Source organism: Pongo abelii, chromosome 5 (assembly GCF_028885655.2).
Source record: "Pongo abelii isolate AG06213 chromosome 5, NHGRI_mPonAbe1-v2.0_pri, whole genome shotgun sequence".
Classification (NCBI taxonomy): Eukaryota; Metazoa; Chordata; class Mammalia; order Primates; family Hominidae; genus Pongo; species Pongo abelii.
In genome coordinates this window covers 118,928,992-118,950,539 of record NC_071990.2, presented here as the reverse complement: position 1 = coordinate 118,950,539, position 21,548 = coordinate 118,928,992, and the positions used below count along the sequence as shown (strand labels likewise).

At 36.8% G+C, this 21,548-nt stretch overlaps 1 protein-coding gene and 1 long non-coding RNA gene across 3 annotated transcripts in view; one reads left to right on the top strand and one right to left on the bottom strand.

Annotated features, from left to right (window-relative positions):
• Positions 1 to 21,548, bottom strand: part of NUS1 (NUS1 dehydrodolichyl diphosphate synthase subunit) — a 33,578-nt gene that overhangs the window by 3,969 nt on the left and 8,061 nt on the right. Inside the window, exons 2-4 of the mRNA XM_009242189.4 lie at positions 12,424 to 12,549; positions 11,410 to 11,559; positions 2,071 to 2,170 (exon numbers count right to left, since the gene is read on the bottom strand). Of these exons, the coding sequence (XP_009240464.2) occupies positions 2,071 to 2,170; positions 11,410 to 11,559; positions 12,424 to 12,549 (376 nt within the window). The remainder of the gene's footprint in view (positions 1 to 2,070; positions 2,171 to 11,409; positions 11,560 to 12,423; positions 12,550 to 21,548) is intronic.
• Positions 226 to 21,467, top strand: LOC129060231 (uncharacterized). Of its 2 annotated transcripts, none has more exons than XR_008526775.1 (4): positions 226 to 524; positions 20,295 to 20,486; positions 21,121 to 21,206; positions 21,317 to 21,467. It is a non-coding gene; the product is annotated as an uncharacterized LOC129060231 (long non-coding RNA). The 2 variants fall into 2 exon arrangements; XR_008526774.2 differs by lacking the exon at positions 226 to 524 and adding an exon at positions 18,366 to 18,544.

Sequence of the window (21,548 nt, the reverse complement as noted above, 5' to 3'; positions counted from 1 at the left end):
TTTCCTAAGTCTTCCTCATCTTACCCCTTCAATCAACCTCATCTCCTACGACTCTTCAATAAATATAGTGCCACTACCCCTCAATGCCTCAGAAGCTCTGTTGCTATTTCTCAGTCTGTTCTGTCAGAACCCCACCCTTCCCTTCTCTGTATTATGATTAACACATTTTCCCTGCCATCACAATGCTCAGTCTCGTACAGGGTAAACAAATACAAAGCAAACCTCAGTATAATGTGATATAGCTATCATAGACATGTACATAGGTCAAAGGAACAGCCTGTTATGTGCTTCATATCTTGTCCATTATCAGATTTAAATTATCAACTCCACATTAACATGCCCTTCGTACAAATATAGAGAAGTTTAAATAACTTTCCAAAGTCACATTATTGAGCTGCACAGTCAAGATTCAAACCAAAATCCTTCTGTTCTTCCCTCCAAACCACTCCCAACTGTACACAGCATCACTGCTGCCATACTTGGAGACCACCTGAAATGACTTGAAAACCCTTGGAGAAAACCAGGTAAGAGAAACATACTCCCACCATAAAGAAACTCTGAGTCTGGAGATCTGGGTTCTAATTCACTTTGTGACAAGCTTGAACAATGTCTCTCTTCCCTATTTTCCTTATCTATAAAATGAGAAGGTGGGACCAGATGATTTAGAGTCCTTTCCAACTCTAATATGCTACACGTTCTCTTCTCTTTTTCATACTTTGTCCCTCCTGCCCGCAAGCTTAAAAGACCCCTTCGCACACCCTAGAGAGATACTCTATATTCTCATAGGTTCAACTACTTCCTAGGTTATGATGATCCCCAAACATATATCTTTAGCCTTGACTTCTCACTCAAGCATCAATTCTACATCTTTATCTGTTCTACACTAAGTGTATCCATCCAAATAAGACTATGGCCTCAAAATCATCTGCATCTTCCCTTCAAAAATGAATATTCCCTTCATTTTCTGGTTTCCTCTCAATAATATCATAATCACTTAGTCACTTAAGCTTAAAAACTTAGGAGTCATTTCATCTCTTCTCTAATTTTATCACAATTAGTAAAGTGCTATGCCTGCAATTATACTTGGTAAATACTTGTCATGAGAGAGAGAATTTGTAGTACTCTCCAAGACCCAACATTTAAATATATTTTAAGGCTACTATGTCTCTACTTTATTCTAAATTAGGGGTCAGCAAATACAGCCCAGGAGCCTGATACTTGTTTTTGTAAACAGTTTTATCAGAATACGGTCACAACGCTTGTTTACATATCATCCATGGTTGTTTAGCTATAGCAGCAGAGTTGCATAGCTGCAATAGAGAGGAGCAGTTCCAAGTGACTGTACGGCCTGAAAAGCCTAAAATATTTACTATTTGGCCCTTTACAGAAAAAGTTTGCCTGAACTGTTCTAAATAAGCAATTTCATTCTCTTCAATGTATTCTCCCTTATAGTTATGGCCTCTTCACTTGTCTTTTTAATCTCATCCCTTCCCAAATCCAATCCACTCTAGTGCATAAGCTGCTAAACAAATCTTCCAAAATCACCATTCCCACATAATATACAGGCTCAACACGTTTCCTATTGCCAGCCTACCACTATACACATTCCTATGCTGGCATTTAAAAATTTCTGAGCCTTGACACCTCTGAACTATTTGATTTCATCTCATACTACTGCCTAACACTGTCTGCTCTGGTGTGGCTAGTTCCTTATTTCTTTAAAACACATCCCAGGTTTTCTTTTTTCCCCTCTTCTCACCTTTTCTCTAAATAAGAAAACTGTACCCATTTTATATATCTGCGGATCAAGCCACACCCTTTACAGTTAATCTCTCACTCCTGATCTCCTAAGGTAATTAGTGGCAACACCAAACATCTGCACAACTATACACTCTCTTGTGTCTAACTCATTTATGTATGACTTTATTTTACCAGTGGTACTGTGAAATAACTGAGGTAAAGGATCCAGTATTATAATTCGTTAGAAATCCCCACTAGATCTAGTACAGTGCTGAGCTCAAGAAACACTTGCTGAATCTAAACAAAGTCAGTACGCTTTTAATTACTTACACAATCTCAGTCAATCTGATGTGCCAGGGAAGAAAGCCTAATGTGCTGTCCACAGGACCGAACTTCAATACTAAATCAGGATCAGGACAACCATTTGAACCTTGGAAATAAATAAATACACATGAACTTAACATGCACTGCATGCGCACGCACACACACAGAAACACACAGATCAAGGGCAAAATGTATTAATCAAATTGGTTTCTTAATCTACCTGTTTTCTTCAGAAGTTTTATCTGTATGTCTCCATGCCCCACCCCCAACTCTGTAATACATACTTTAATATCTATGCTCATTCCAAATGTGGAAGTTTACTCAAAAGTCTGTTTAACTGGATTGATTACCTGATAAGAAAGGGTAACCCATCTCCCACACTATACCCAATAGGTGCCCCCAAAATCCCATGTATCTTTTAAGACTCAATGTAGGTGTTCTCTTGGAATCCTGGGAAAGGTACTACAGTTCTAAAGGCATGACTGCTTGATTCTGGCCACAGAATCGAATAACTTCAGAGATGAAAAGGAAATTTAAAAAGTATCTATTCTCCTTCCTTCCCTCATGCACCTCATTTTACAGCTATGAACCCAAAAAGACCAACTCCTAGCCATACACTACAAATGTCTTCAGTGCTCCCCAGAGCCAGAGCAGCCTCAGAGAGGAAAAGGAGACCAAGCATCTGCCTCAATAAGCACAAGGACAATTTTTATCACTTTCATGAACCAGTTTCCATATGAGACCTGACTTGGGGAAAAAAAGGATAAGGGTATTTCAACAGCTTAAAAATAAATTTGAAGAGTATAGAAAAAAGATACTATAATCCAAGAGACTAAGGTTCCAATAGTTGTTAATATCCTCAGTTCTGCCACTAACTTGTCTGTTATACAATCTCTCCAGTGCTAAATTCCTTCATTTGTCAAATAAGGAAACTGGATTAGGCAGTCCTGTCCAGCAGTAATACTGAAAAAATTATTTCCATAACAAAGTCCTTTTAAAAGTCCATACTGGTAGAGTGAATGGGCCAAGCAGAGGAACACACATTCCTGTATCACCTAAGAAGCAATAAATTATCTTCCATAAAAAATGACAAGAAGGAACTCCAAACCAATAGTGTTGTAAAGAGGGTGGCAAATCTTCTCTATAAAAAACGTGTTAAGTTGGACAAAACCAACCATTCAAGTACACTAGATACTGACCAAAGGCGGACAATTATTCTTAAAGAAAACAACAAAAAAAGGCTAGAGCTTTCAGTAAGAATGACAAAGATCTATGGCCTTCTTGCCTGGGACTGCTCCCAATGCCCACCCACCCCAATCAACTGGAGAGAACTTACATTTTACCAGTATAGCTCTGACAGCAAAAATTAGATGATTTGCTACTTGCTGCCAAAAGATATGGGCTCAATTTGGAACTGGAGGGTGTAGGCAAGAAGGAAAAGGAACAATGAAAATCCATGGTTTGACAGTTAAAGGTGGGAAATTCAAAAGAGAAAAAATAGGAAAACCCACAGCTTTACTTGCCTGAGGTTGTAGCCCCAGTTAATACAATGGCAAGAAATTTCACAGTGAGATCCAGGAAATAAGGGCTCAGATAAACTCTCACATATCCATGGCCAACTGGGAAATAACATACATACTAGGAGGGGAAGCAGGGTAGGGGACAGGCCAGAAAGAAAGTCCAGTGAAAATCAAAAGCCAAGGAAACTTGAGAACTGGTGGCAACTTTAAATTCAGTTTCCAATACCAGAGATCATGGAAGCCTTACAAATTTAAGGTATCTAAGCATAACCAGTGTGGAAATCATTGGCTAACCACTAAGCTATGTAGACATAAGCCAGACTAAAAAATAAAATAAAAAAATAACCTGAGCAGAGACAGCAGGAGTAATCTTTATTCATAGACAACATGATCCTGTATTTAGAAAATCCTAAGTCTCTACAAAAAGAGCTACTAGATTAGGTGAACTTGTATCTCAGCAAGGTTGCAGGATATAAAATCAATATTAAAAAACAAGTGTATTTCTAAGTATTAATAAACAACCTGAAAATTAAGAATATAATTCCATTAACAACAGCATCAAAAAGAATACCTAGGAGTAAATTTAACAAAAGAAGTAGAAATTCTATACCCTGAAACTGCAAAATATTATTTAAGAAAATTAGAACCCGGCCGGGCATGGTGGCTCACGCCTGTAATCCCAGCACTTTGGGAGGCCGAGGCAGGTGGATCACGAGGTCAGGAGATCGAGACCATCCTGGCTAACACAGTGAAACCTCATCTCTACTAAAAATGCAAAAAATTAGCCAGGTGCGGTGGCAGGCGCCTGTAGTCCCAGCTACTCGGGAGGCTGAGGCAGGAGAATGGCGTAAACCTGGGAGGCGGAGTCTGCAGTGAGCCGAGATCACGCCACTGCACTCCAGCCTGGGTGACAGAGCGAGACTCCATCTCAAAAAAAAAAAAAGAAAATTAGAACCCAAATAAATGGAGAAATATACTATGTTCATGAACTGGAAGACTCAATATTGTTAAGACGGCAACTTTCCCCAAATTGAGCTATAGATGCAACTCAATCCATATCAAAACCCCAGCAGAGTTTTTTTTAAATTAAAAAGCCAATCCCAAAATTTGTAGAAAAATGCAAAGGACCCTGAATAGACACAACAACTTTGAAAAAAAAAAAATCTTATTCAATTTTTTTTTTGTACACAGTAGCCAGCCTCACTTCCCTGCTGGCTCACTCCCCCATTACCTTTCCCAGCCTCTAGCAACCATCTTCTACTCTCTATCTCCATGAGTTCAATTGTTTTAATTTTTAGCTCCCACAGGTGAGAACATGTGATGGTTGTCTTTCTGTGACAGGCTTATTTCATTTAACGTAATGACCTCCAGTTTAATCCGTGTTGCTGCAAATGACAGGATCTTGTTCTTTTTATGGCTGAATACTACTCTATGGTCCATATGTACATTTTCTTTATCGATTCATCTGCTGATGGACACTTCAGTTGCTTCCAAATCTTGGCTATTGTGAACAGTGCTGCAATAAACATAGAAGTCCAGATCCTTTTCTTTTTGGTATATACCTAGCAGTGGGATTACTGGATCATGTGGTAGCTCAAGGTTTAGTTTTTTGAGAAACCTCCAAACTGTTCTCTACACTGGTTGTACCAATTACATTCCCACCAACAGTGTACAAGGATTCCCTTTCTCCACATCCTCGTTAGTATTTGTTATTACCTGTTTAGAAAAAAGCTATTTTACGATAATACATTATTGTAGGTCTAATTTGCATTTCTCCAATGATCAGTGATATTGAGCATCTTTGCATATACCTATTTGCTATCTGTATGTATTCTTTTGAGAAATATCTATTCAGATCTTTTGCCTATTTAAAAAATCAGATTAGATCTTTTTCCTATAGATTTGCTTAAGCTCCTTATGTATTCTAGTTATTACTCCCTTGTCAGATGAGTAGTTTGCAAATATTTTCTCCCATTCTCTGTGTTGTCTTTTCACTTTGCTTATTGTTTCCTTTGCTGTGCAGGAGGTTTTTAACTTGATGTGATCTCATTTGTTCATTTTTGCTTTGGTTGCCTGTGCTTGTAGGGTTTGGCCCAGTCCAATGTCCTAGAGAGCTTCCCCAATGTTTTCTTGTAGTAGTTGCATAGTTTGAGATTTAGATTTAAGTCTTTAATGCATTTTGATTTGATTTTTGTATATGGCAAGAGATAGGGTTCTAGTTTCATTCTTTTGCATATGGATATCCAGTTTTCCCTGCACCATTTACTGAAGATAGTGGTTTTTCCCATTGTATGTTCTGGGCACCTTTGTCAAAAAATGAGTTCAGTGGAGATGTATGCATTTGTCTCCAGATTGTCTATTCTCTGCCATTAGTCTGTGTCTGTTTTTATGCCAGTACCATGCTGTTTTGATAACTATAAGTATAGCTCTGTAGTATAACTGGAAGTCAGGTAACGTGATTCCTCCAGTTTTGTTCTTTTTGCTTAGAATAGCTTTGGCTATTCTGGGTCTTTTTGTGATTCCATATAAATTTTCGGATTGTTTTTTTCTAATTCTGTGAAGAATGTCACTGATATTTTGATAGAAGTTGCATTGACTGCAGATTGCTTTGGGGAGTATGGTTAACAATATTGATTCTTCTTCCAATCCATGAACAGGAAATAGGCTTACATTTTTTGGCTGTCCTCCTTAATTTCTCTCATCAATGTTTCATAGTATTCATTGTAGAGATTCTTCACTTCTTTGGTTAATTCCTAGATATTTAATTTTATTTGTACCTATTATAAATGTGATTACTTTCTTGGTTTCTTTTTCAGATTGTTCACTATTGACATATAGAAATGCTCCTGATTTTTGTACACTGGTTTTGTATCCTGCAACTTTACTGAATGTGTTTATCTGTTCTAATAGTTGTCTGGTGGAATCTTTAGGTTTTTCCAAATTTGAGATCAGATCATCTGCAAAGAAGGACTTCTTCCTTTCCAATCTGGATGCCTTTTCCTTCTTTTTCTGGTCTGATTGCTCTAGCTAGGACCACCAGTGCTATGCTAAATAACAGTGGTGAAAGTGGCATCCTTGTGTTCCAGATATTGGAGGAAAGGCTTTCAGTTTTTCCCCATTCAGAAAGATAGTAGCTATGGGTCCATCATATATGGCTTTTATTATGTTGTAGTATGTTCCTTCTATACCCAGATTTTTTAGGGTTTTTATCATGCAAGTGTTTATCAAATGCTTCTTCAGTATCAATTAATTATGATTTTTATCTTTCATACTGTCAATATATCATATTCATTGATTTGTGTATGTTCAACCATCCTTGCATCCCTGGGATAAATCCCACTTGGTCATGATCTTTTTAATATATTGTTGAATTTGGTTTGCCATTATTTTGTGGAGGATTTCTTCATGAACATTTATCAGTGATACTGGCTTCTAGTTTTCTTTTTTTGATGTGACTTTGTCTGGTTTGGGTAACATGGTAATACTAGCTTCACAGAATGAATCTGTAAGCATTCCCTCCTTTCTATTGTGCAGAATAGTTTGAGTAGAATTGGTATTAGTTCTTCTTTAAATGTTTAGTAGAATCCAGCAATGAAGCCATCCAGTCCTGAGCTTTCCACTGCTCTAAGACTTTTTATTACTTCAGCTTCAACCTCATCATTTATTATTGGTCTCTTCAGGGTTTGGATTTCTTCATGGTTCAATCTTGGTGGGTTGTAGGTCTAGGAATTTATCTATTTCTTCTAGATTTTCCAATTTATTGGCATATAGTTACTCATAGCAGCCACTAATGATCCTTTGAATTTCTGTAGCATCAGTTGCAATATTTCCTTTCCATCTCTGATTTTATTTATTTGGGTCTTCTGGTTTTTTTCCTTGGTCTAACTAAAGATTTCTCAATTTTATCTTTTCTAAAACACCACCAAATTTTTAATCTTTTGTATACGCTCTTTCATTTCAAATTCATTCATTTCTGTTCTGATCTTTAAACTTCCCTGTTAGTACTGCTTTGCTGCATCCCATAGGTTTTGGTATGTTGTATTTTTATTACCACTTGTTTCAATAAATTTTTCAATTTCCTTAATTTTTTCATTGACCCACTGGTAATCCAGGAGCATATTGATTAGTTTCCAGGTGTTTGTATAGTTTCCAAAATTCCTCTTATTGATTTCTAGTTTTATTCCATTGTGGTCAGAGAAGATGCTTGATATTATTTCAATTTTTGTGAATGTTTTAGACTTGTTTTGTGGCCTAACATATGGTCTCTCCTTGTGAATGTTTCATGTGCTGACAAGGAGAATGTATATTCTGCAGCCATTGGATAAAATGTTCTGTAAATATCGATTAGATCCATTTGGTCTACAGTGCAGATTAAGTTCAATGTTTCTTGTTGATTTTCTGTCTCTATCTGTCCAGTGTTGAAAGTAGGGTGTTGAAGTCTCCAGCTATTATTGTATTCGGGTCTCTCTCTCTCTCTCTCTCTTTAGCTCTATTAATATTGGCTTTATATATCTGGGTTCTCCAATGTTGGGTGCATATGTACTTACAATTCTTATATCCTCTTGCTAAAATGACCCCTTTATCACTAGATAGTGAACTTCCTGGTCTCTTCTTAGAGTTTTTGTCTTGAAATATCTTTTGTCTGATATAAGTATAGTAACTCCTGCTCTTTTTGGGTTTCCGTTGGCATAAAATATCTTTTTCTATCCCTTTATTTTCAGTCTGTGTGTCTTTATAGGTGAAGTGTGTTTCTCGTAGGCAACAGATCATTGGGTCTTGTTTTTTATACATCCACCCACTGTATGTCTTTTGAAGAGTTTAGTCTACTTACACTCAATGTTATTAGCGATAAGGACTTACTCCTGCCATTTTGTTATTTGTTTTCTAGTTGTTTCGATTGGAGGTTACCATGAGGCTTGCAATACTATCTTATAATCCATTATTTTAAGCTGATTACCATACTGCTTGTATAAACAAATAAACAAAATGAAAACTAATAAAAACTGTACACTTTACATTCATCTCCCCATTTTAAAACTTTCTGTTGTTTTTATTTGTATCTTAATTGTACTATGTCTTGAAAAGTTGTTTTAGTTATTATTGACTGGGTCATCTTTTAGTCTTTTTACTTGACAGTTTTATACACCACAGTTACAGTTCTGTAATATTCTGTGTACTTACTATTACCAGTGAGAGTTGTACCTTCAGATGATTTATTGCTCATTAACATCTTTTCCTTTCTGATTAAACAATTCCCCTTAGCATTTCTTGCAGGGCAAGTGTGGTGCTGATAAAATCTCTTAGCTTTTGTTTGTCTGGGAAAGTCTATTTCTTCTTCGTGTTTGGAGGATATTTTCACTGGGCATACTATTATTCTAGGGTAAAAGTTTCTTTCCTTCAGCACTTTTTAAAATACGTTATGCCACTCTCTCCCAGCCTGTAAGGTTTCTACTGAAAAGTCTGCTGCCAGATATGTTGAACCTCTATTGTATGTTGTTTCTTTTCTCTTGTTGCTTTTAGGATCCATTTTTTTTTTTAATCCTTGACCTTTGATAGTTTGATTATTAAATGCCTTAAAGTAGTCATCTTTTGGTTAAATCTGCTTGGTGTTCTATAATCTTCCTGTAGTTGAATGCTGATATTTTTCTCTAGGTTTGGGAAGTTCTCTAGGTTTGAATAAACTTTGTAACCCATCTCGTTCTCTCTCTGTATCTCCTCAGATTTGCCCTCAAGAGGCTTTTTCCTAGATTTTGTAGGTGTGTTTCATTCTTTTGTCTCCTCTATTTGTAAATAGCTTATCTTCAAGCTTATAACTTTCTTCTGCTTGATCAATTCTGCTATTAAGAGACTCTGATGCATTTTCAGTATGTCAACTGCATTTTCAACTCCAGAATTTCTGCTTCTTTTTAATTATTTCACTCTCTTTGTTAAATTTATCTGATAGAATTCTGACTTTCTGAATTCTTGAAAACACACAAACATCCACACAAAAACTTGTACACAAATGGTCATACAGCATTATTCAAAAACTGGAAACAAAGCAAATGTGCTTTAACCAATGAATGCATAAGCAAAATGTGGTATATCTAGAAAATACTACTCACCAATAAAAAATAATGAATAACTAATGCATTTTACATAGATGAACGTCAAAAATATTATGGTAAGTAAACAAAGCAAGACATAAAAGACTATATATTGTATGACTCCTTTTATATAAAATTTATACAAAAAGCAAAAGTATAGTCAGAAACCAGACCAGTGGTTGCTGGTTTAGGGGACAGGAGTGGGGACTAAATGCAGTCACAAAGGAACTTTGGGGGTGATGGTATTCAGAATGCTTGCTTCTGTCAAATTAATGAGTTAAGAATTGTGTACATTTTCATTTATCCTAAGCCTACAATGCCTGAAGGCAACAGCTGGGCTTAATAAACATTAGCGCTTTCCCATGGACTACCTGAAGGTCATCTTTGGATCTCCATCAACTTTTAGCATGTCCTTATGAAATTACTCTCTTATTAGGGCCTCATAGGGTGCAGGAAACAGTCAACATCCCAGTAACATCTGAGCAGAGAGGCCCCATAATGGTCTACTACTCACTGAGCCTGAATATAATTAGGCAATGACAGGGTAGGGTAAGAAGCGAGTAGTCAACAAAAGTAGGAAGTTAGCGAAATCAAGAAGTGGGAGATGGCCTTTGCTCTGTGACGGACACATGTCAAAGTGGAAGAAACAAAGAATGGAGAGTTAAGTAAATAAGTTAAGATAGAAAATGCATTTCTTTTTCTTTTTTTTCTTTTTTTTTTTTTTGAGACAGGGTCTCACTCCGTCACCCAGGCTAGAGTGTACTGATGCGATCTTGGCTCACTGCAACCTCTGCCTCTCGAACTCAAACTATACTCCTGCTTCAGCCTCCTGAGTAGCTGGGACCAAAGGCGTGAGCCACTATGCCTGGCTAATTTTTTATTCTTTGTAGAGATGTGGTTTTGCTTTGTTGCACAAGTTGGTCTCAAACTCCTGCGCTCAAGCGACCCACCTGCCTCAGCCTCCAGAAGTGCTGGGATTACAAGTGTGAGCCACCCCATCCAGCCTGAAAATGCATGATTAATAAGTAAATGGATATTCTAAGTAATAAAAAATGAATGAATATCTAAAACTGTAGGCCTATAGAAGCTATTAATGAACATGAATTTACTAGAGAGATTGTCTTTCTTCAAAAGGATCAAGGCTAACGCTAGTAAGCAAGAAGGACCATGACATTAAGGCAAAAAGGTCCTAGAGGGAATTCTCTAGAGAGAATATGCAAACCAAAGGCTTTTTTAAACAGCTGAAGAAGAAAGGTTATATTTGGTATAACATGACAAATACAGTTGTATATTTGGTATAGCATAACTGAAAGAATAATTAAAAAGGAATCACGGTTAACAGTAAGATTATATTCCTGGGATCACCTCATAAAAAGATTAAATTCAAAGTTACGGGAAAGTTCAAACTAAAAAGAAAGGGGAAGAGGGAGAGGAAGGCTAACAAGCAGAAGTACTATTTTCAAGAATATTCATCACTACAAAAAAGATCCTCAAAGGTCGTCTCCTTTACCATTAAATCCTCATGCAAGTGAGTGGCTACAAATCTCACTGTCTTGAAACCATTTTTACATAGGTCTTTAAATTTCAGAAATTTAACAGGTATTAACAACAAAAGAATCAGGCTTTATGGTGTGAAAGAAACATAAATATTTTCTTTCATACTGTATCCTTGTGTGACAAAACTAAACACACACACACATACATATACATATATATGTATATATATATAAAAAACTTACTAAGTAAACTGCCTAATGTATCTACATCCAAATCTGTGGGTCTCTTTTGCTTCTGGGCTACTAACTGGCAAAAGTCCTGAGCAGCTCTTACAATATCTGCTTTTCCATCTTCCGGAGACAGCACCTTCACTGCCAAATGGCAATTTAAAACTGGAAGAAAAAACAAACAATGTATTTTAAAAACGCTCTCTTCCAGGTATATTTCAAAATCAGTTTTAAGAAATACAAGGTTAAACCAAAATAAACATACAGTTCTTACGGTAAATAAGAATTGTTTAAGCCCTTCAATTTCAATATCAAAACATACTTAGCTATTCTCCTCTGAAAGGATCCATATATCCCAAATCACATCCATGTATATATTTATACACTGCCTTCTTTTCAAAGTGTTCAGAATGACTATACATTGCGACTACATCCTCTAGAAAACAGAAACTTTATAGGCTAGCTAACAAATTTTCACGCATCTAAAATTTCCTCTATAATTGCGATATCGTTAGCAGTAGCACAGAATAAAAGAAAAAAATAAAGACTAAGAAAAAACTGTTAGAGTGGAATATGCATTGCCTATAGCATACATACCTTTATCAATTCTACTTCTATAGGAGCTATCTTACAACTGATGGGATTCTCAGATAACACTGCAAAATTCTTATCTATAGACAGGCAAATTCTTTCTTGTCCAGCAAAGATTCAATTTCTTTCCTCACCCCATAGAACAACCAGTTGTACCTCTATTTATATATTCATTTCAATATCCCTACAAATGTGTTCATTCTATGGATTCTCTGTGGAACCAGTTAAAAAATTTGCCTGGTTAAATAAAATCCTTACCATGTGTTCACTTTTTACCAAGATTAAGACAGGAAAGTCTAAATCTGATGATTAAAGATGTTGACAATAAAGAGTAACAGAGCAACGTGAATGAATAAATGACAGAGTAACAGAAATTGCCATGAAATACAAAACACACATCTTCATATGTTACATGTTCAATTATACACTCAAGCTTACCTTGATCATCTTTGTCATTACTATTTGCAAATTCTGGTGAGTATTTTGAACAATCTAGGCCCAGAAGTTCTTGCTGTTGTTTTAAAATTTCATCCATCAATCTGGAATTATTTCTTTTGAAAATACCTTTAAAAAAGAAAAAGGCAAGTAAAACACAACTAGGTTAATTTTTCCTCTTCAAGTGAATGCTTGCTATGAAAACAACACTAGATCCAGAACTAAACAAATGTCAAACAAACTGTAATGACTAGTCCTAAAATAGAATCTAAAAGGAAAACATGACAACAAAACTTTGTTAATGCAAAAGTCTGGCTTCCAGCAAAAAAAAGAATAGAGGTAACTACTTAAGTAGTGGCATGTGAATATGACAGAAATTTAGACTTAGGAATTTTAAGAGATCACTTACTTAAAATCTTTATGGATTCAGAAACTGAGGCCTAAACTCTTTAAGGTTCTTCTCCAAGAAATTATAAATTGCAGCAGTGGTCTACAGCCTGTTATGTTCCTCACTCACAGTCTAATGTACCTTTTCTGCAGATTTACTACTTGTATTAGATACTCTTGCCTCAATTTGATTAGTTTTTTAAATCATAAGAGGAAGTAATAGGATTACATAAAAAGTAGAGAACAGAAAAACAATTTAGTAAATTAAAACGAAGCACAGAAATAAAATACATAAAAACAATGTATGGTCCTCTATGCAGGGAAAAGTTAACACTGTTAACTACTGTCATGTTATTGAGAAAGATGAGAAAGACAAAGGAACTATGTGACATACATTTAATGTAAAACTAGTAAGAGCGCTAACTAAAAAAAAGGAACAAGTCTTTGACAATTTGCAGAGGCAGCTTTCCAGTAGCCATTGCCTTTTTAATCTTTATCAAATGTTCCTACTCTGCACTCTCAGTCAGGCGTGACTTTAAAGTAGTTTAACAAAATAACTGGGAGAGAGAACACAGGCTAATATATACACATCTATATAAGAAATATATACATATAAAGCTGCTTAAATCTTTTCCTTCAAACCAGTTATCTTTGTAGAATTTCCAACTTTTATATATATATATCTATGGCACAGAACCTGCTGAATATACTGTATACAAATGCCAAGCCAGAAGTGTATGTGTAACAGTAGTTACAAAAGTAGTCTCCTTTGGTGAGGAAGGCTTTATAAAATAAGATTTGAGCTGAGATGAACTCAGAAGGGTAAACAGAAGAAACTAGAGAAGATATCAGGTGGGAAAAAATGCTTAAGAAAAAGCATGAGTTTGGAATGTTAAAAAAACAGACCAATGCTGCTGATGCAAAGGATATGAAAAAACTGGTAAGAGGATAGTCCTAGTTTTTATCTCATTCTGCCTATCAAATGGATAAGCAACAATTTCTGAGCAATATGGGAATATGTAAAAATTTTCATCTTTAGAAGAATTAATCTGGCAACAGCTATAGAAGGGCAAGCAGCAGACTACTGTATTAGTCTATACATAATTTGTTGAGGCGATGAGGGGAAAAAGGATTTACCACAAAGGAAGAATTGACAGAATATGGTACATGACTGACTTAGAAGTGAATGTAGAAAATTCCATGGCTTTTATCCTAGGTAGCAGAAAATGATAATCTTTTTTTTTTTTTTTTGAGACAGAGTCTCACTCTGTCGCCCAGACTGGAGTGCAGAGGCGCAGTCTCGGCTCACTGCAACCTCTGCCTCCTGGGTTCACGTGATTCTCCTGCCTCAGCCTCCTGAGTAGCTGGGACTACAGGAATGCGCCACCATGCCCAGCTAATTTTTTGTATTTTTTTAGGAGAGATGGGGTTTCACCGTGTTAGCCAGGATAGTCTTGACCTCCGGACCTCGTGATCCGCCCGCCTCGGCCTCCCAAAGTGCTGGGATTACAGGCGTGAGCCACCGCACCCAGCCGATAACATCTTTAAAAGCTGAAAATTCCACAAAGAGAACTGGTTTGAAGGAAAAGTTTGGTTTTAGACAGCTGATGATAGAAAATTTAGGTGAGGATTACTATAGAAGTGATTAAGAGAGATGACACAGAAGGAGTTCAAAAGAGGTCATATAAGCACCAATGTGAGTAGGGATCTTATCTGTTTTCCTCACCAGGGCCAACCACAGTGCCTGGCAGAGAGCAAACAATAAATAAATGTCTGCTGAAAGAATATGGGAGCTCAGAAACTGAGACATAGATATATATACACTTGGGAGTCATCCTCCTTAACATGGGACAGCCAGATACACAAGAATAATGATTAGTAAGATTTCAAATATAAGTAGGTATATATAGAGAAAAGTAGAAGGCTAAGATGGCACTACATATGAATGCCCACAATTATTATGAAAGCCCACAATCATAAGACTCTAAGCGTGGAAATATAAAAGTGAACATTTTGAAACAGCCATATCCAGAACAAGATTAAGCAAAAAATATATCACTTAGCAAAATTTTTAAAGGAAGGTGATTAATATCAGGAGCTATTTGAATGGCAATCTTTAGAACAGTAATACCTGTGGAGTAATGCAGAAGTGTAGGATATAATCATATCCCCAAATCAATCATAAAATTCACATGTATATAAAAAGCATATATTCCAAAACAGCATATAAAATATATGATGCCGGCTTATAAATTTTACAAGATTTCCAACTATCTATGCAAGTTAGACCACACTTTGGTCTGTATTATATGTATAAATTGTGGAAGTCATATGAATTTCAAAAATTTCTTAATTTAACAATGGGCTGGGTGCCAGTGGCTCTCACCTGTAATCCCAGCACTTTGGGAGGCCAAGGCAGGAGGAACACTTGAGGCCAGGAATTAGAGGCTAGCCTGGGCAACATAGCAAGACCTTGTCTCTACAAAAAAAATGTTTTTTAATTAGCTGGACGTGGTGGCACACGCTCTTAGTCCCAGCTATTCAGGAGGCCTAGGTGGGAGGATCGCTTGAGCCCAGGAGTTCAAGGCTGCAGTGAGCTATATCATGCCACTACACTCCACTTGAACAACAGAGAAAGACTCTTTTCTTTAAAACAGACCAAAAAAACCCAAACAAACGTAAAATCTCCATAACACTCCAGCCAGGACATAAAGTTTATTAAAAATCAAATGATAAATGACTTCCTTTCCCATAAAAACTAAGGTTTATTCATTTTAATAGTGTTGGGTAATACTAGGAAAGCCTGCTTTGTCTATTCACATCACACCAATCCCCTCCTTTGATACTCATTATAAAAACCTAGCCTTCAGTTCTCACCAATTTGTTCATATTTACCTTAGCCTCCAGATTAAAATGGTAAATCTTTTCAGGAACTCTTGCCCTCTTCAAAGCAATGGATAACAATCTTATCACCAGAATATTCACTACCTCTCCTCAATCTTTATTCTTCCCTCCTCAGCTTCTCTGAAGCATTACCATTAATGACCACCATGCTTCCTTCTCAAAATTCTATCTTTATCCCAACTTGTCTCAATGTTCTCTTCCTGATTCAACACATAACCTGGCTCCTTGAATGGCCCATTCTCACTTTCCACTGAATCCTCTTCTTTTCACCCTAAATAAAGATTATTCCTCAGGGTTCCTGTCTCAGCCCTCTCTTTCTGTCCATATGCTCCTTCTTTTCTGATTCTAGTCACTCACAAGACTTGAAAACAAAAAAAGCCCAGACAAAAATAAGTGAGGTAAAATTTGGGGTGCAAAAATTTAAGGGGGTCCCAAAAAAACTCAGTAATTAAGATAGTGAATAACAATGCAGTATCTTTAAAAACTAAAATGCCAAAGTATCCATGATGAACAAAACATTAAAATTTTAAGTAGAAACAGGATCATTTGGTTCCTAACATTTCTAGTTCATTCAAACATCTAATTCTACCTTGAAGTTCTGTAGGCATCTGCGAGTGAACAAAGCCAAACCTTGGCGGCTTATCTGATAAAGCTAGCTCTCAGAACACTTATATGACATCAAGGTTAGAAAATAAATTAAAAGGAGCAGGACTTTAAGTGTATAACTTAAATGCACTTAAGAACAAGACTGGAAGAGGACAAGCAAAACGAGAACAGTAAATGTACAGGGGTAGTAGGACAGCACGTGATTTAAAATCGTAATTGCTATAAAGTGGTTTATAATTAAAAAAAAAAAAGTCCTCCTTCTTGACGCTCTATTTCTAAAAAAGGCGTAAGTATCTGCCGTCACCAAGGCATCCTCTCTACTCTCCCATTATCACCCCCCAAAGCCCTACTAATTATGCTAAGCCCATATACTCTTTTACAGCAATGTTTCCTATATCCATATTCCTTTCTGTCCATTGCCCACACTGTTCCAAGCCATTGTGCTGTTCTTTATTATATATACACATACATATTCTTAAGAAACAGGGTCTCACCCTGTTATCCAGGCTGAGTGCGGTGGGGCTATCATAGCTGACTGCAGCCTCCAGCCTCTAGGCTCAAGTGATTCCCCTGCCTCAGCCTCCTGAGTAGCTGGGACTACAGGTGCACACCACTGTGCCCAGCTAATTTTTTTATTTTTTATTTTTGTAGAGACATGGTTTTGCTTTGTTGACCAGGCTGGTCTCTAACTCCTGGCCCTCAAGTGATCCTTCCTCCTCGGGTCTCAAAAAGTGCTGGCATTACAGGCATGAGCAACCGGCCCAGCCTACTTCCTTATAATATTATAAGCAACTTCTGTGGGTGTTCCTGCCCCCTTCTATCAAGTACTGCTAGCTTCACCACAAGATTATTCAATCCTGGCACATTCCAACTTCAGTATCTTAAATGGTTCCTAAAATGCCTAGTGTATTAAGAACGAACTGCTCAGCCCAACATTAACATTCCAGCCTATGCTTCCATGCTTGTTGAACGGAAAGCAAATGAAGTTTTTCATTTCTCAGTAATACTTTATCCCCACAAATCAGAATTGCCTATGTTCCTCAAAAACACATGGGGTGACTCCAACCTCCATCCTTTATGCCACTTCCCCAAGCCCATGCCTGTTAAATTCTCCTAATTCTTCACAGGCCAGCTGAAATGTCATTTACCTTCAAGAGGCCTTTCCCAATTTCCCAGCCAGATGTGCCCCATTCCTCCTCTGACTTACCCTCACTCTCAACCCCTCCATATACACTCATTTAAACTTGTTAATAAATGAATATTCTACTTTTTATTATAGGTTAAATCTCTCCACCCTCCCCTCAACTGTAGTCTTATTTGTGAACGTGTGTCTTACTCATCTCTTTTCCTATATTTTCCATATAGCAGTTCAATGTTTATTTAATCAACTGAATTACCAATGTATAAAGTGCCACTTAACAATAACGAAACATAAAGGAACATGTCACTGAATGGAATTTTTCTTAGGTTTCCAGGAACATCCCACAATAAAAGCAGACACTTCCTTATTGCACACAAGCACAAGTTCCACTAAAAGGAAAGAATGTTACAGACAGACAGTTACAAAATGTCTCTTATAAAGACTTTCATACAGTTATTGGAACAGAATCTTTGTCTTGGCTGATTTGGATACAGAAATGAAATTTAAAGCTATAGTTTCTGAGAATTGCTAAGAGTGTAGACAAGACACTATGGGCAAGACGATTCCTAATAACTCATAACTTGACCCCCACCCAGAAATCTGATTACACTTATTCACAAGCAATATTATCAGCTTACAATTTTCTTCAGGATTCAGTGTCTACACACACACACACACACACACACTTCACATGATACACAAGAAATACAAGATATAAGGTTGGCTTTGACTAAAACAGGCAATTCCTCTAGTAATATCATAGTATATGTACAGATTATTTTTCTTATATTATAATTCATCCTGTTTCCCTTCCAGAATCCAAACTAAACCCAAAATGATAAAGAAACTATTACAAAAGTTATTTTATGTAAAAGGAAGCTAAGGCCATATTCATTCAGAAATAACTGATTAAGGGAAAACACTTAAAAATGCTCAAATTTTTAAGAAAACGGTATTTTACAGAATTATATACTATTGCGCCTCAAGAATCACTTTATTCCAACCTTTTACAGGTGAGAAAAAAGATCCAGAAAGGTCAAGCAATTGTCTTTGGCCAAGCACCTAAGAATTTGGCCTGAAATCCAGGTATCCCTCTAATTATTCAGTTCAGTTACTATTTCTAACTCTGATAAAGGAACACTACTAAACTCCACTGTACAACTAAATTTTGAATTCCCCTCCAAAAAAGTTGAATTTTATAAAATAAATACAACCTATCTTTTAATAAATGAGTAGTATTTTTCGAAAAAACTAGGACTAGAGCTTTTTTTTTTTTTTTTTTGTGGAATCTTGCTCTGTTGCCCAGGCTGGAGTGCAGTGGCACGATCTCAGCTCCCTGCAAGCTCTTCTGGGTTCACGCCATTCTCCTGCTTCAGCCTCTCGAGTAGCTGGGACTACAGGCGCCCGCCACCACGCCCGGCTAATTTTTTGTATTTTTAGTAGAGACGGGGTTTCACCGTGTTAGCCAGGATGGGTCTCATCTACTGACCTCGTGATCCGCCCGCCTCGGCCTCTCAAAGTGCTGGGATTACAGGCGTGAGCCATGGCGCCCTGCCTTTTTTTTTTTTTTTTCTTTTTTTTAATGAGACGGAGTATCACTCTCTCACCCAGGCTGGAGTGCAACTGCGCGATCTCGGCTCACTGCAGCCTCCACCTCCTGGGTTCAAGTGATTCTTCTGACTCCAGAGCTCTTTTTTAAAAGGCTTTTGAGGAGGTTTCACAGGGCAAACATATTTGAATTCTTCAGGAGTGACTTGGGAATCTAAAATAAGTTTTTGCAATAATGACTTAAAGATTTTTACTTTATGTTTTGTTGCTTTAAAATTATATTTCATGTACTCTCAATTTCCCAAATGTAAACTATATGAAATATAAAGAAAAAAGTTAAATGGGCTGGGCATCGTGGCTCATGCCTATAATCCCAAACACCTTGGGAGGCTGAGATGGGAGGATCACTTGAGGTCAGGAATTTGAGACCAGTCTGAGCAATGTAGCAAGACCCTGTCTTTATAAAAGAATTAGCCAGGCATGGTGGCTTGTGCCTGTAGTACTACCTACTCAGGAGGCTGAGGCAGGAGGATCGTTTGAGCCCAGGAGTTCAAGGCTGCAGTTAACTATGATCGCACCACTGCACTTCAGCATGGGCAACAAAGTAAGACCCTGTCTCTAAAAAAAAGAAAGAAAGAAAAGATATATCAAATAGCCATTTATGACAAAACACACACAAGAAAATCTTCAATTTCCAAAGTAAGGAACCTGCACACATATCCTTTGAATCTACAATAAAAGTTGAAAAAGAAAAAGTAAAACCATAAAATCTTCAACTTCCGTGAAAGAAGAAAATTATTCTAGCAAAGTTATACCTCAGAAAGACTACCATGCTTTTGTTATTTCTTAATAAACAGCAGGTATGCATTTTGGGGGCCAAATGAAGACTTCATTTTAGATTCTAAGAAACATTTGTTTTAAATTCTAGTCTTAAAAAATAAGATGTTCAATGTTTAGATAATAAGGGAATGTTCCCTAACCTTCCCCATAACTACTGGAATGTCCCTAATCTTACCATTGTAACACAACTATTTCTGCTTCTCAATACTGTCTAGTCTTTGTCCACATGCATATGTAATCCTAGTGTATGTGATTATGCAATTTTGTATCCTGCTTCTTTTACTTGTATAATATGTATCCTTCCTTGGTGCTAGTCTCATGATTATTTTAACAACTGCATTAAACAAAAAGTTTTTTGCTGTTTTTTTCAGTTCTTAAACTATAAAAATCAATACTTCCCCAGGTGATTGCTATTATAGGAATCACTCTATTGCATACTCTCTCTCAGCAGTCAGGTTTCTCATCACATTCGAGGAAAGAAGAGTATCATATGGAGACCAGAAATGTCAGCAGTGGCCGTAACATGAAGGGGCCTGTGGGCCTTGGTAATGAATTTCTAAAGCATTCCAACTACAACGAGAAGCTGTTGGAGGGTTTTATTCAGTCCGAATGATGCCATCAAAAAAAGAACACCTCGCTGGTAGGTGAAGAATGGATTATGCAGGGACCAAGATAGAAAAATGGAGATCAATTAGGAGGCTACTACAGTAATCCAGGTGAAAGAACAATGGTAATTTAAACTTGGGTGGCTGCAATGGAGACTAAAACAAGAATTAGGTCTCAAAAGTACTGTTTTAGACATATAAGGCATCGGATTGACCTAATAAATGATTTTAGGCAAGGAGTTAGATACAGAAGTCTGGAATTATGGGAGATATCAGGACTGTATTTCCAGCCCAAATCTGTGTGTCAGCACACACATGACATTTAAAGCCATGGGATTGGGGAGATTACCTGAGGGACAGGGGTCAGCAAACTACTGCTATGGAAAACAGCCACATTTGCTTATGGCCATTTTTGGCTACACTAGCAGAGTTGAGTAGTTGCAACAAAGTGAATAACAGCAAGACAAAGGCATACATACAGCTCCAAACTCTAGGACACCACAACATTTGGAAGTACAACAGAGGAGAAGCCAGACATATGGACTAGAAGAAAGCAGAGTAGAGTAGAAGTTAATTTGCCTAATCTACTTATTAGGTTACATACTGTATTCGGTCTTACACATTAACTGAATAATAAAGTCATGACATGCATACTTTTTTTAAATTAAGGGAACCAAGTCACAAGGAGTTTAATTAGACAAGTATTCCATCAGCAAATCTTATCTGCATTCCTCAAATACTGATTATTTTAAAAGGTATGTGAAATGTATAATCAAGTCTATAAAATGAGACTTTTAAAATACATTTAATCTCTTTTAAATCTGAAACTGGAATTTTTACTGTGATTATTTATTCCCTTCTACAGAAACAGACTTTCTAAGAAATAATAGCAAGTACTTACAAGAACAAACAAGAGAAAAAATGAGATAAGCACTGAAACAATCTCTCCTCATTATTAAGCACTTCACTGGTTATGGAATTAAAGTAATCTCTATTTATAAATAAATGCCAGTTCTAAAAATTGGCCTACCTCTTTTTCTTTTTAAACTAGTCACCGAAGTTACCTCTAACAACTCAATTATAGAACGACTAGAGAG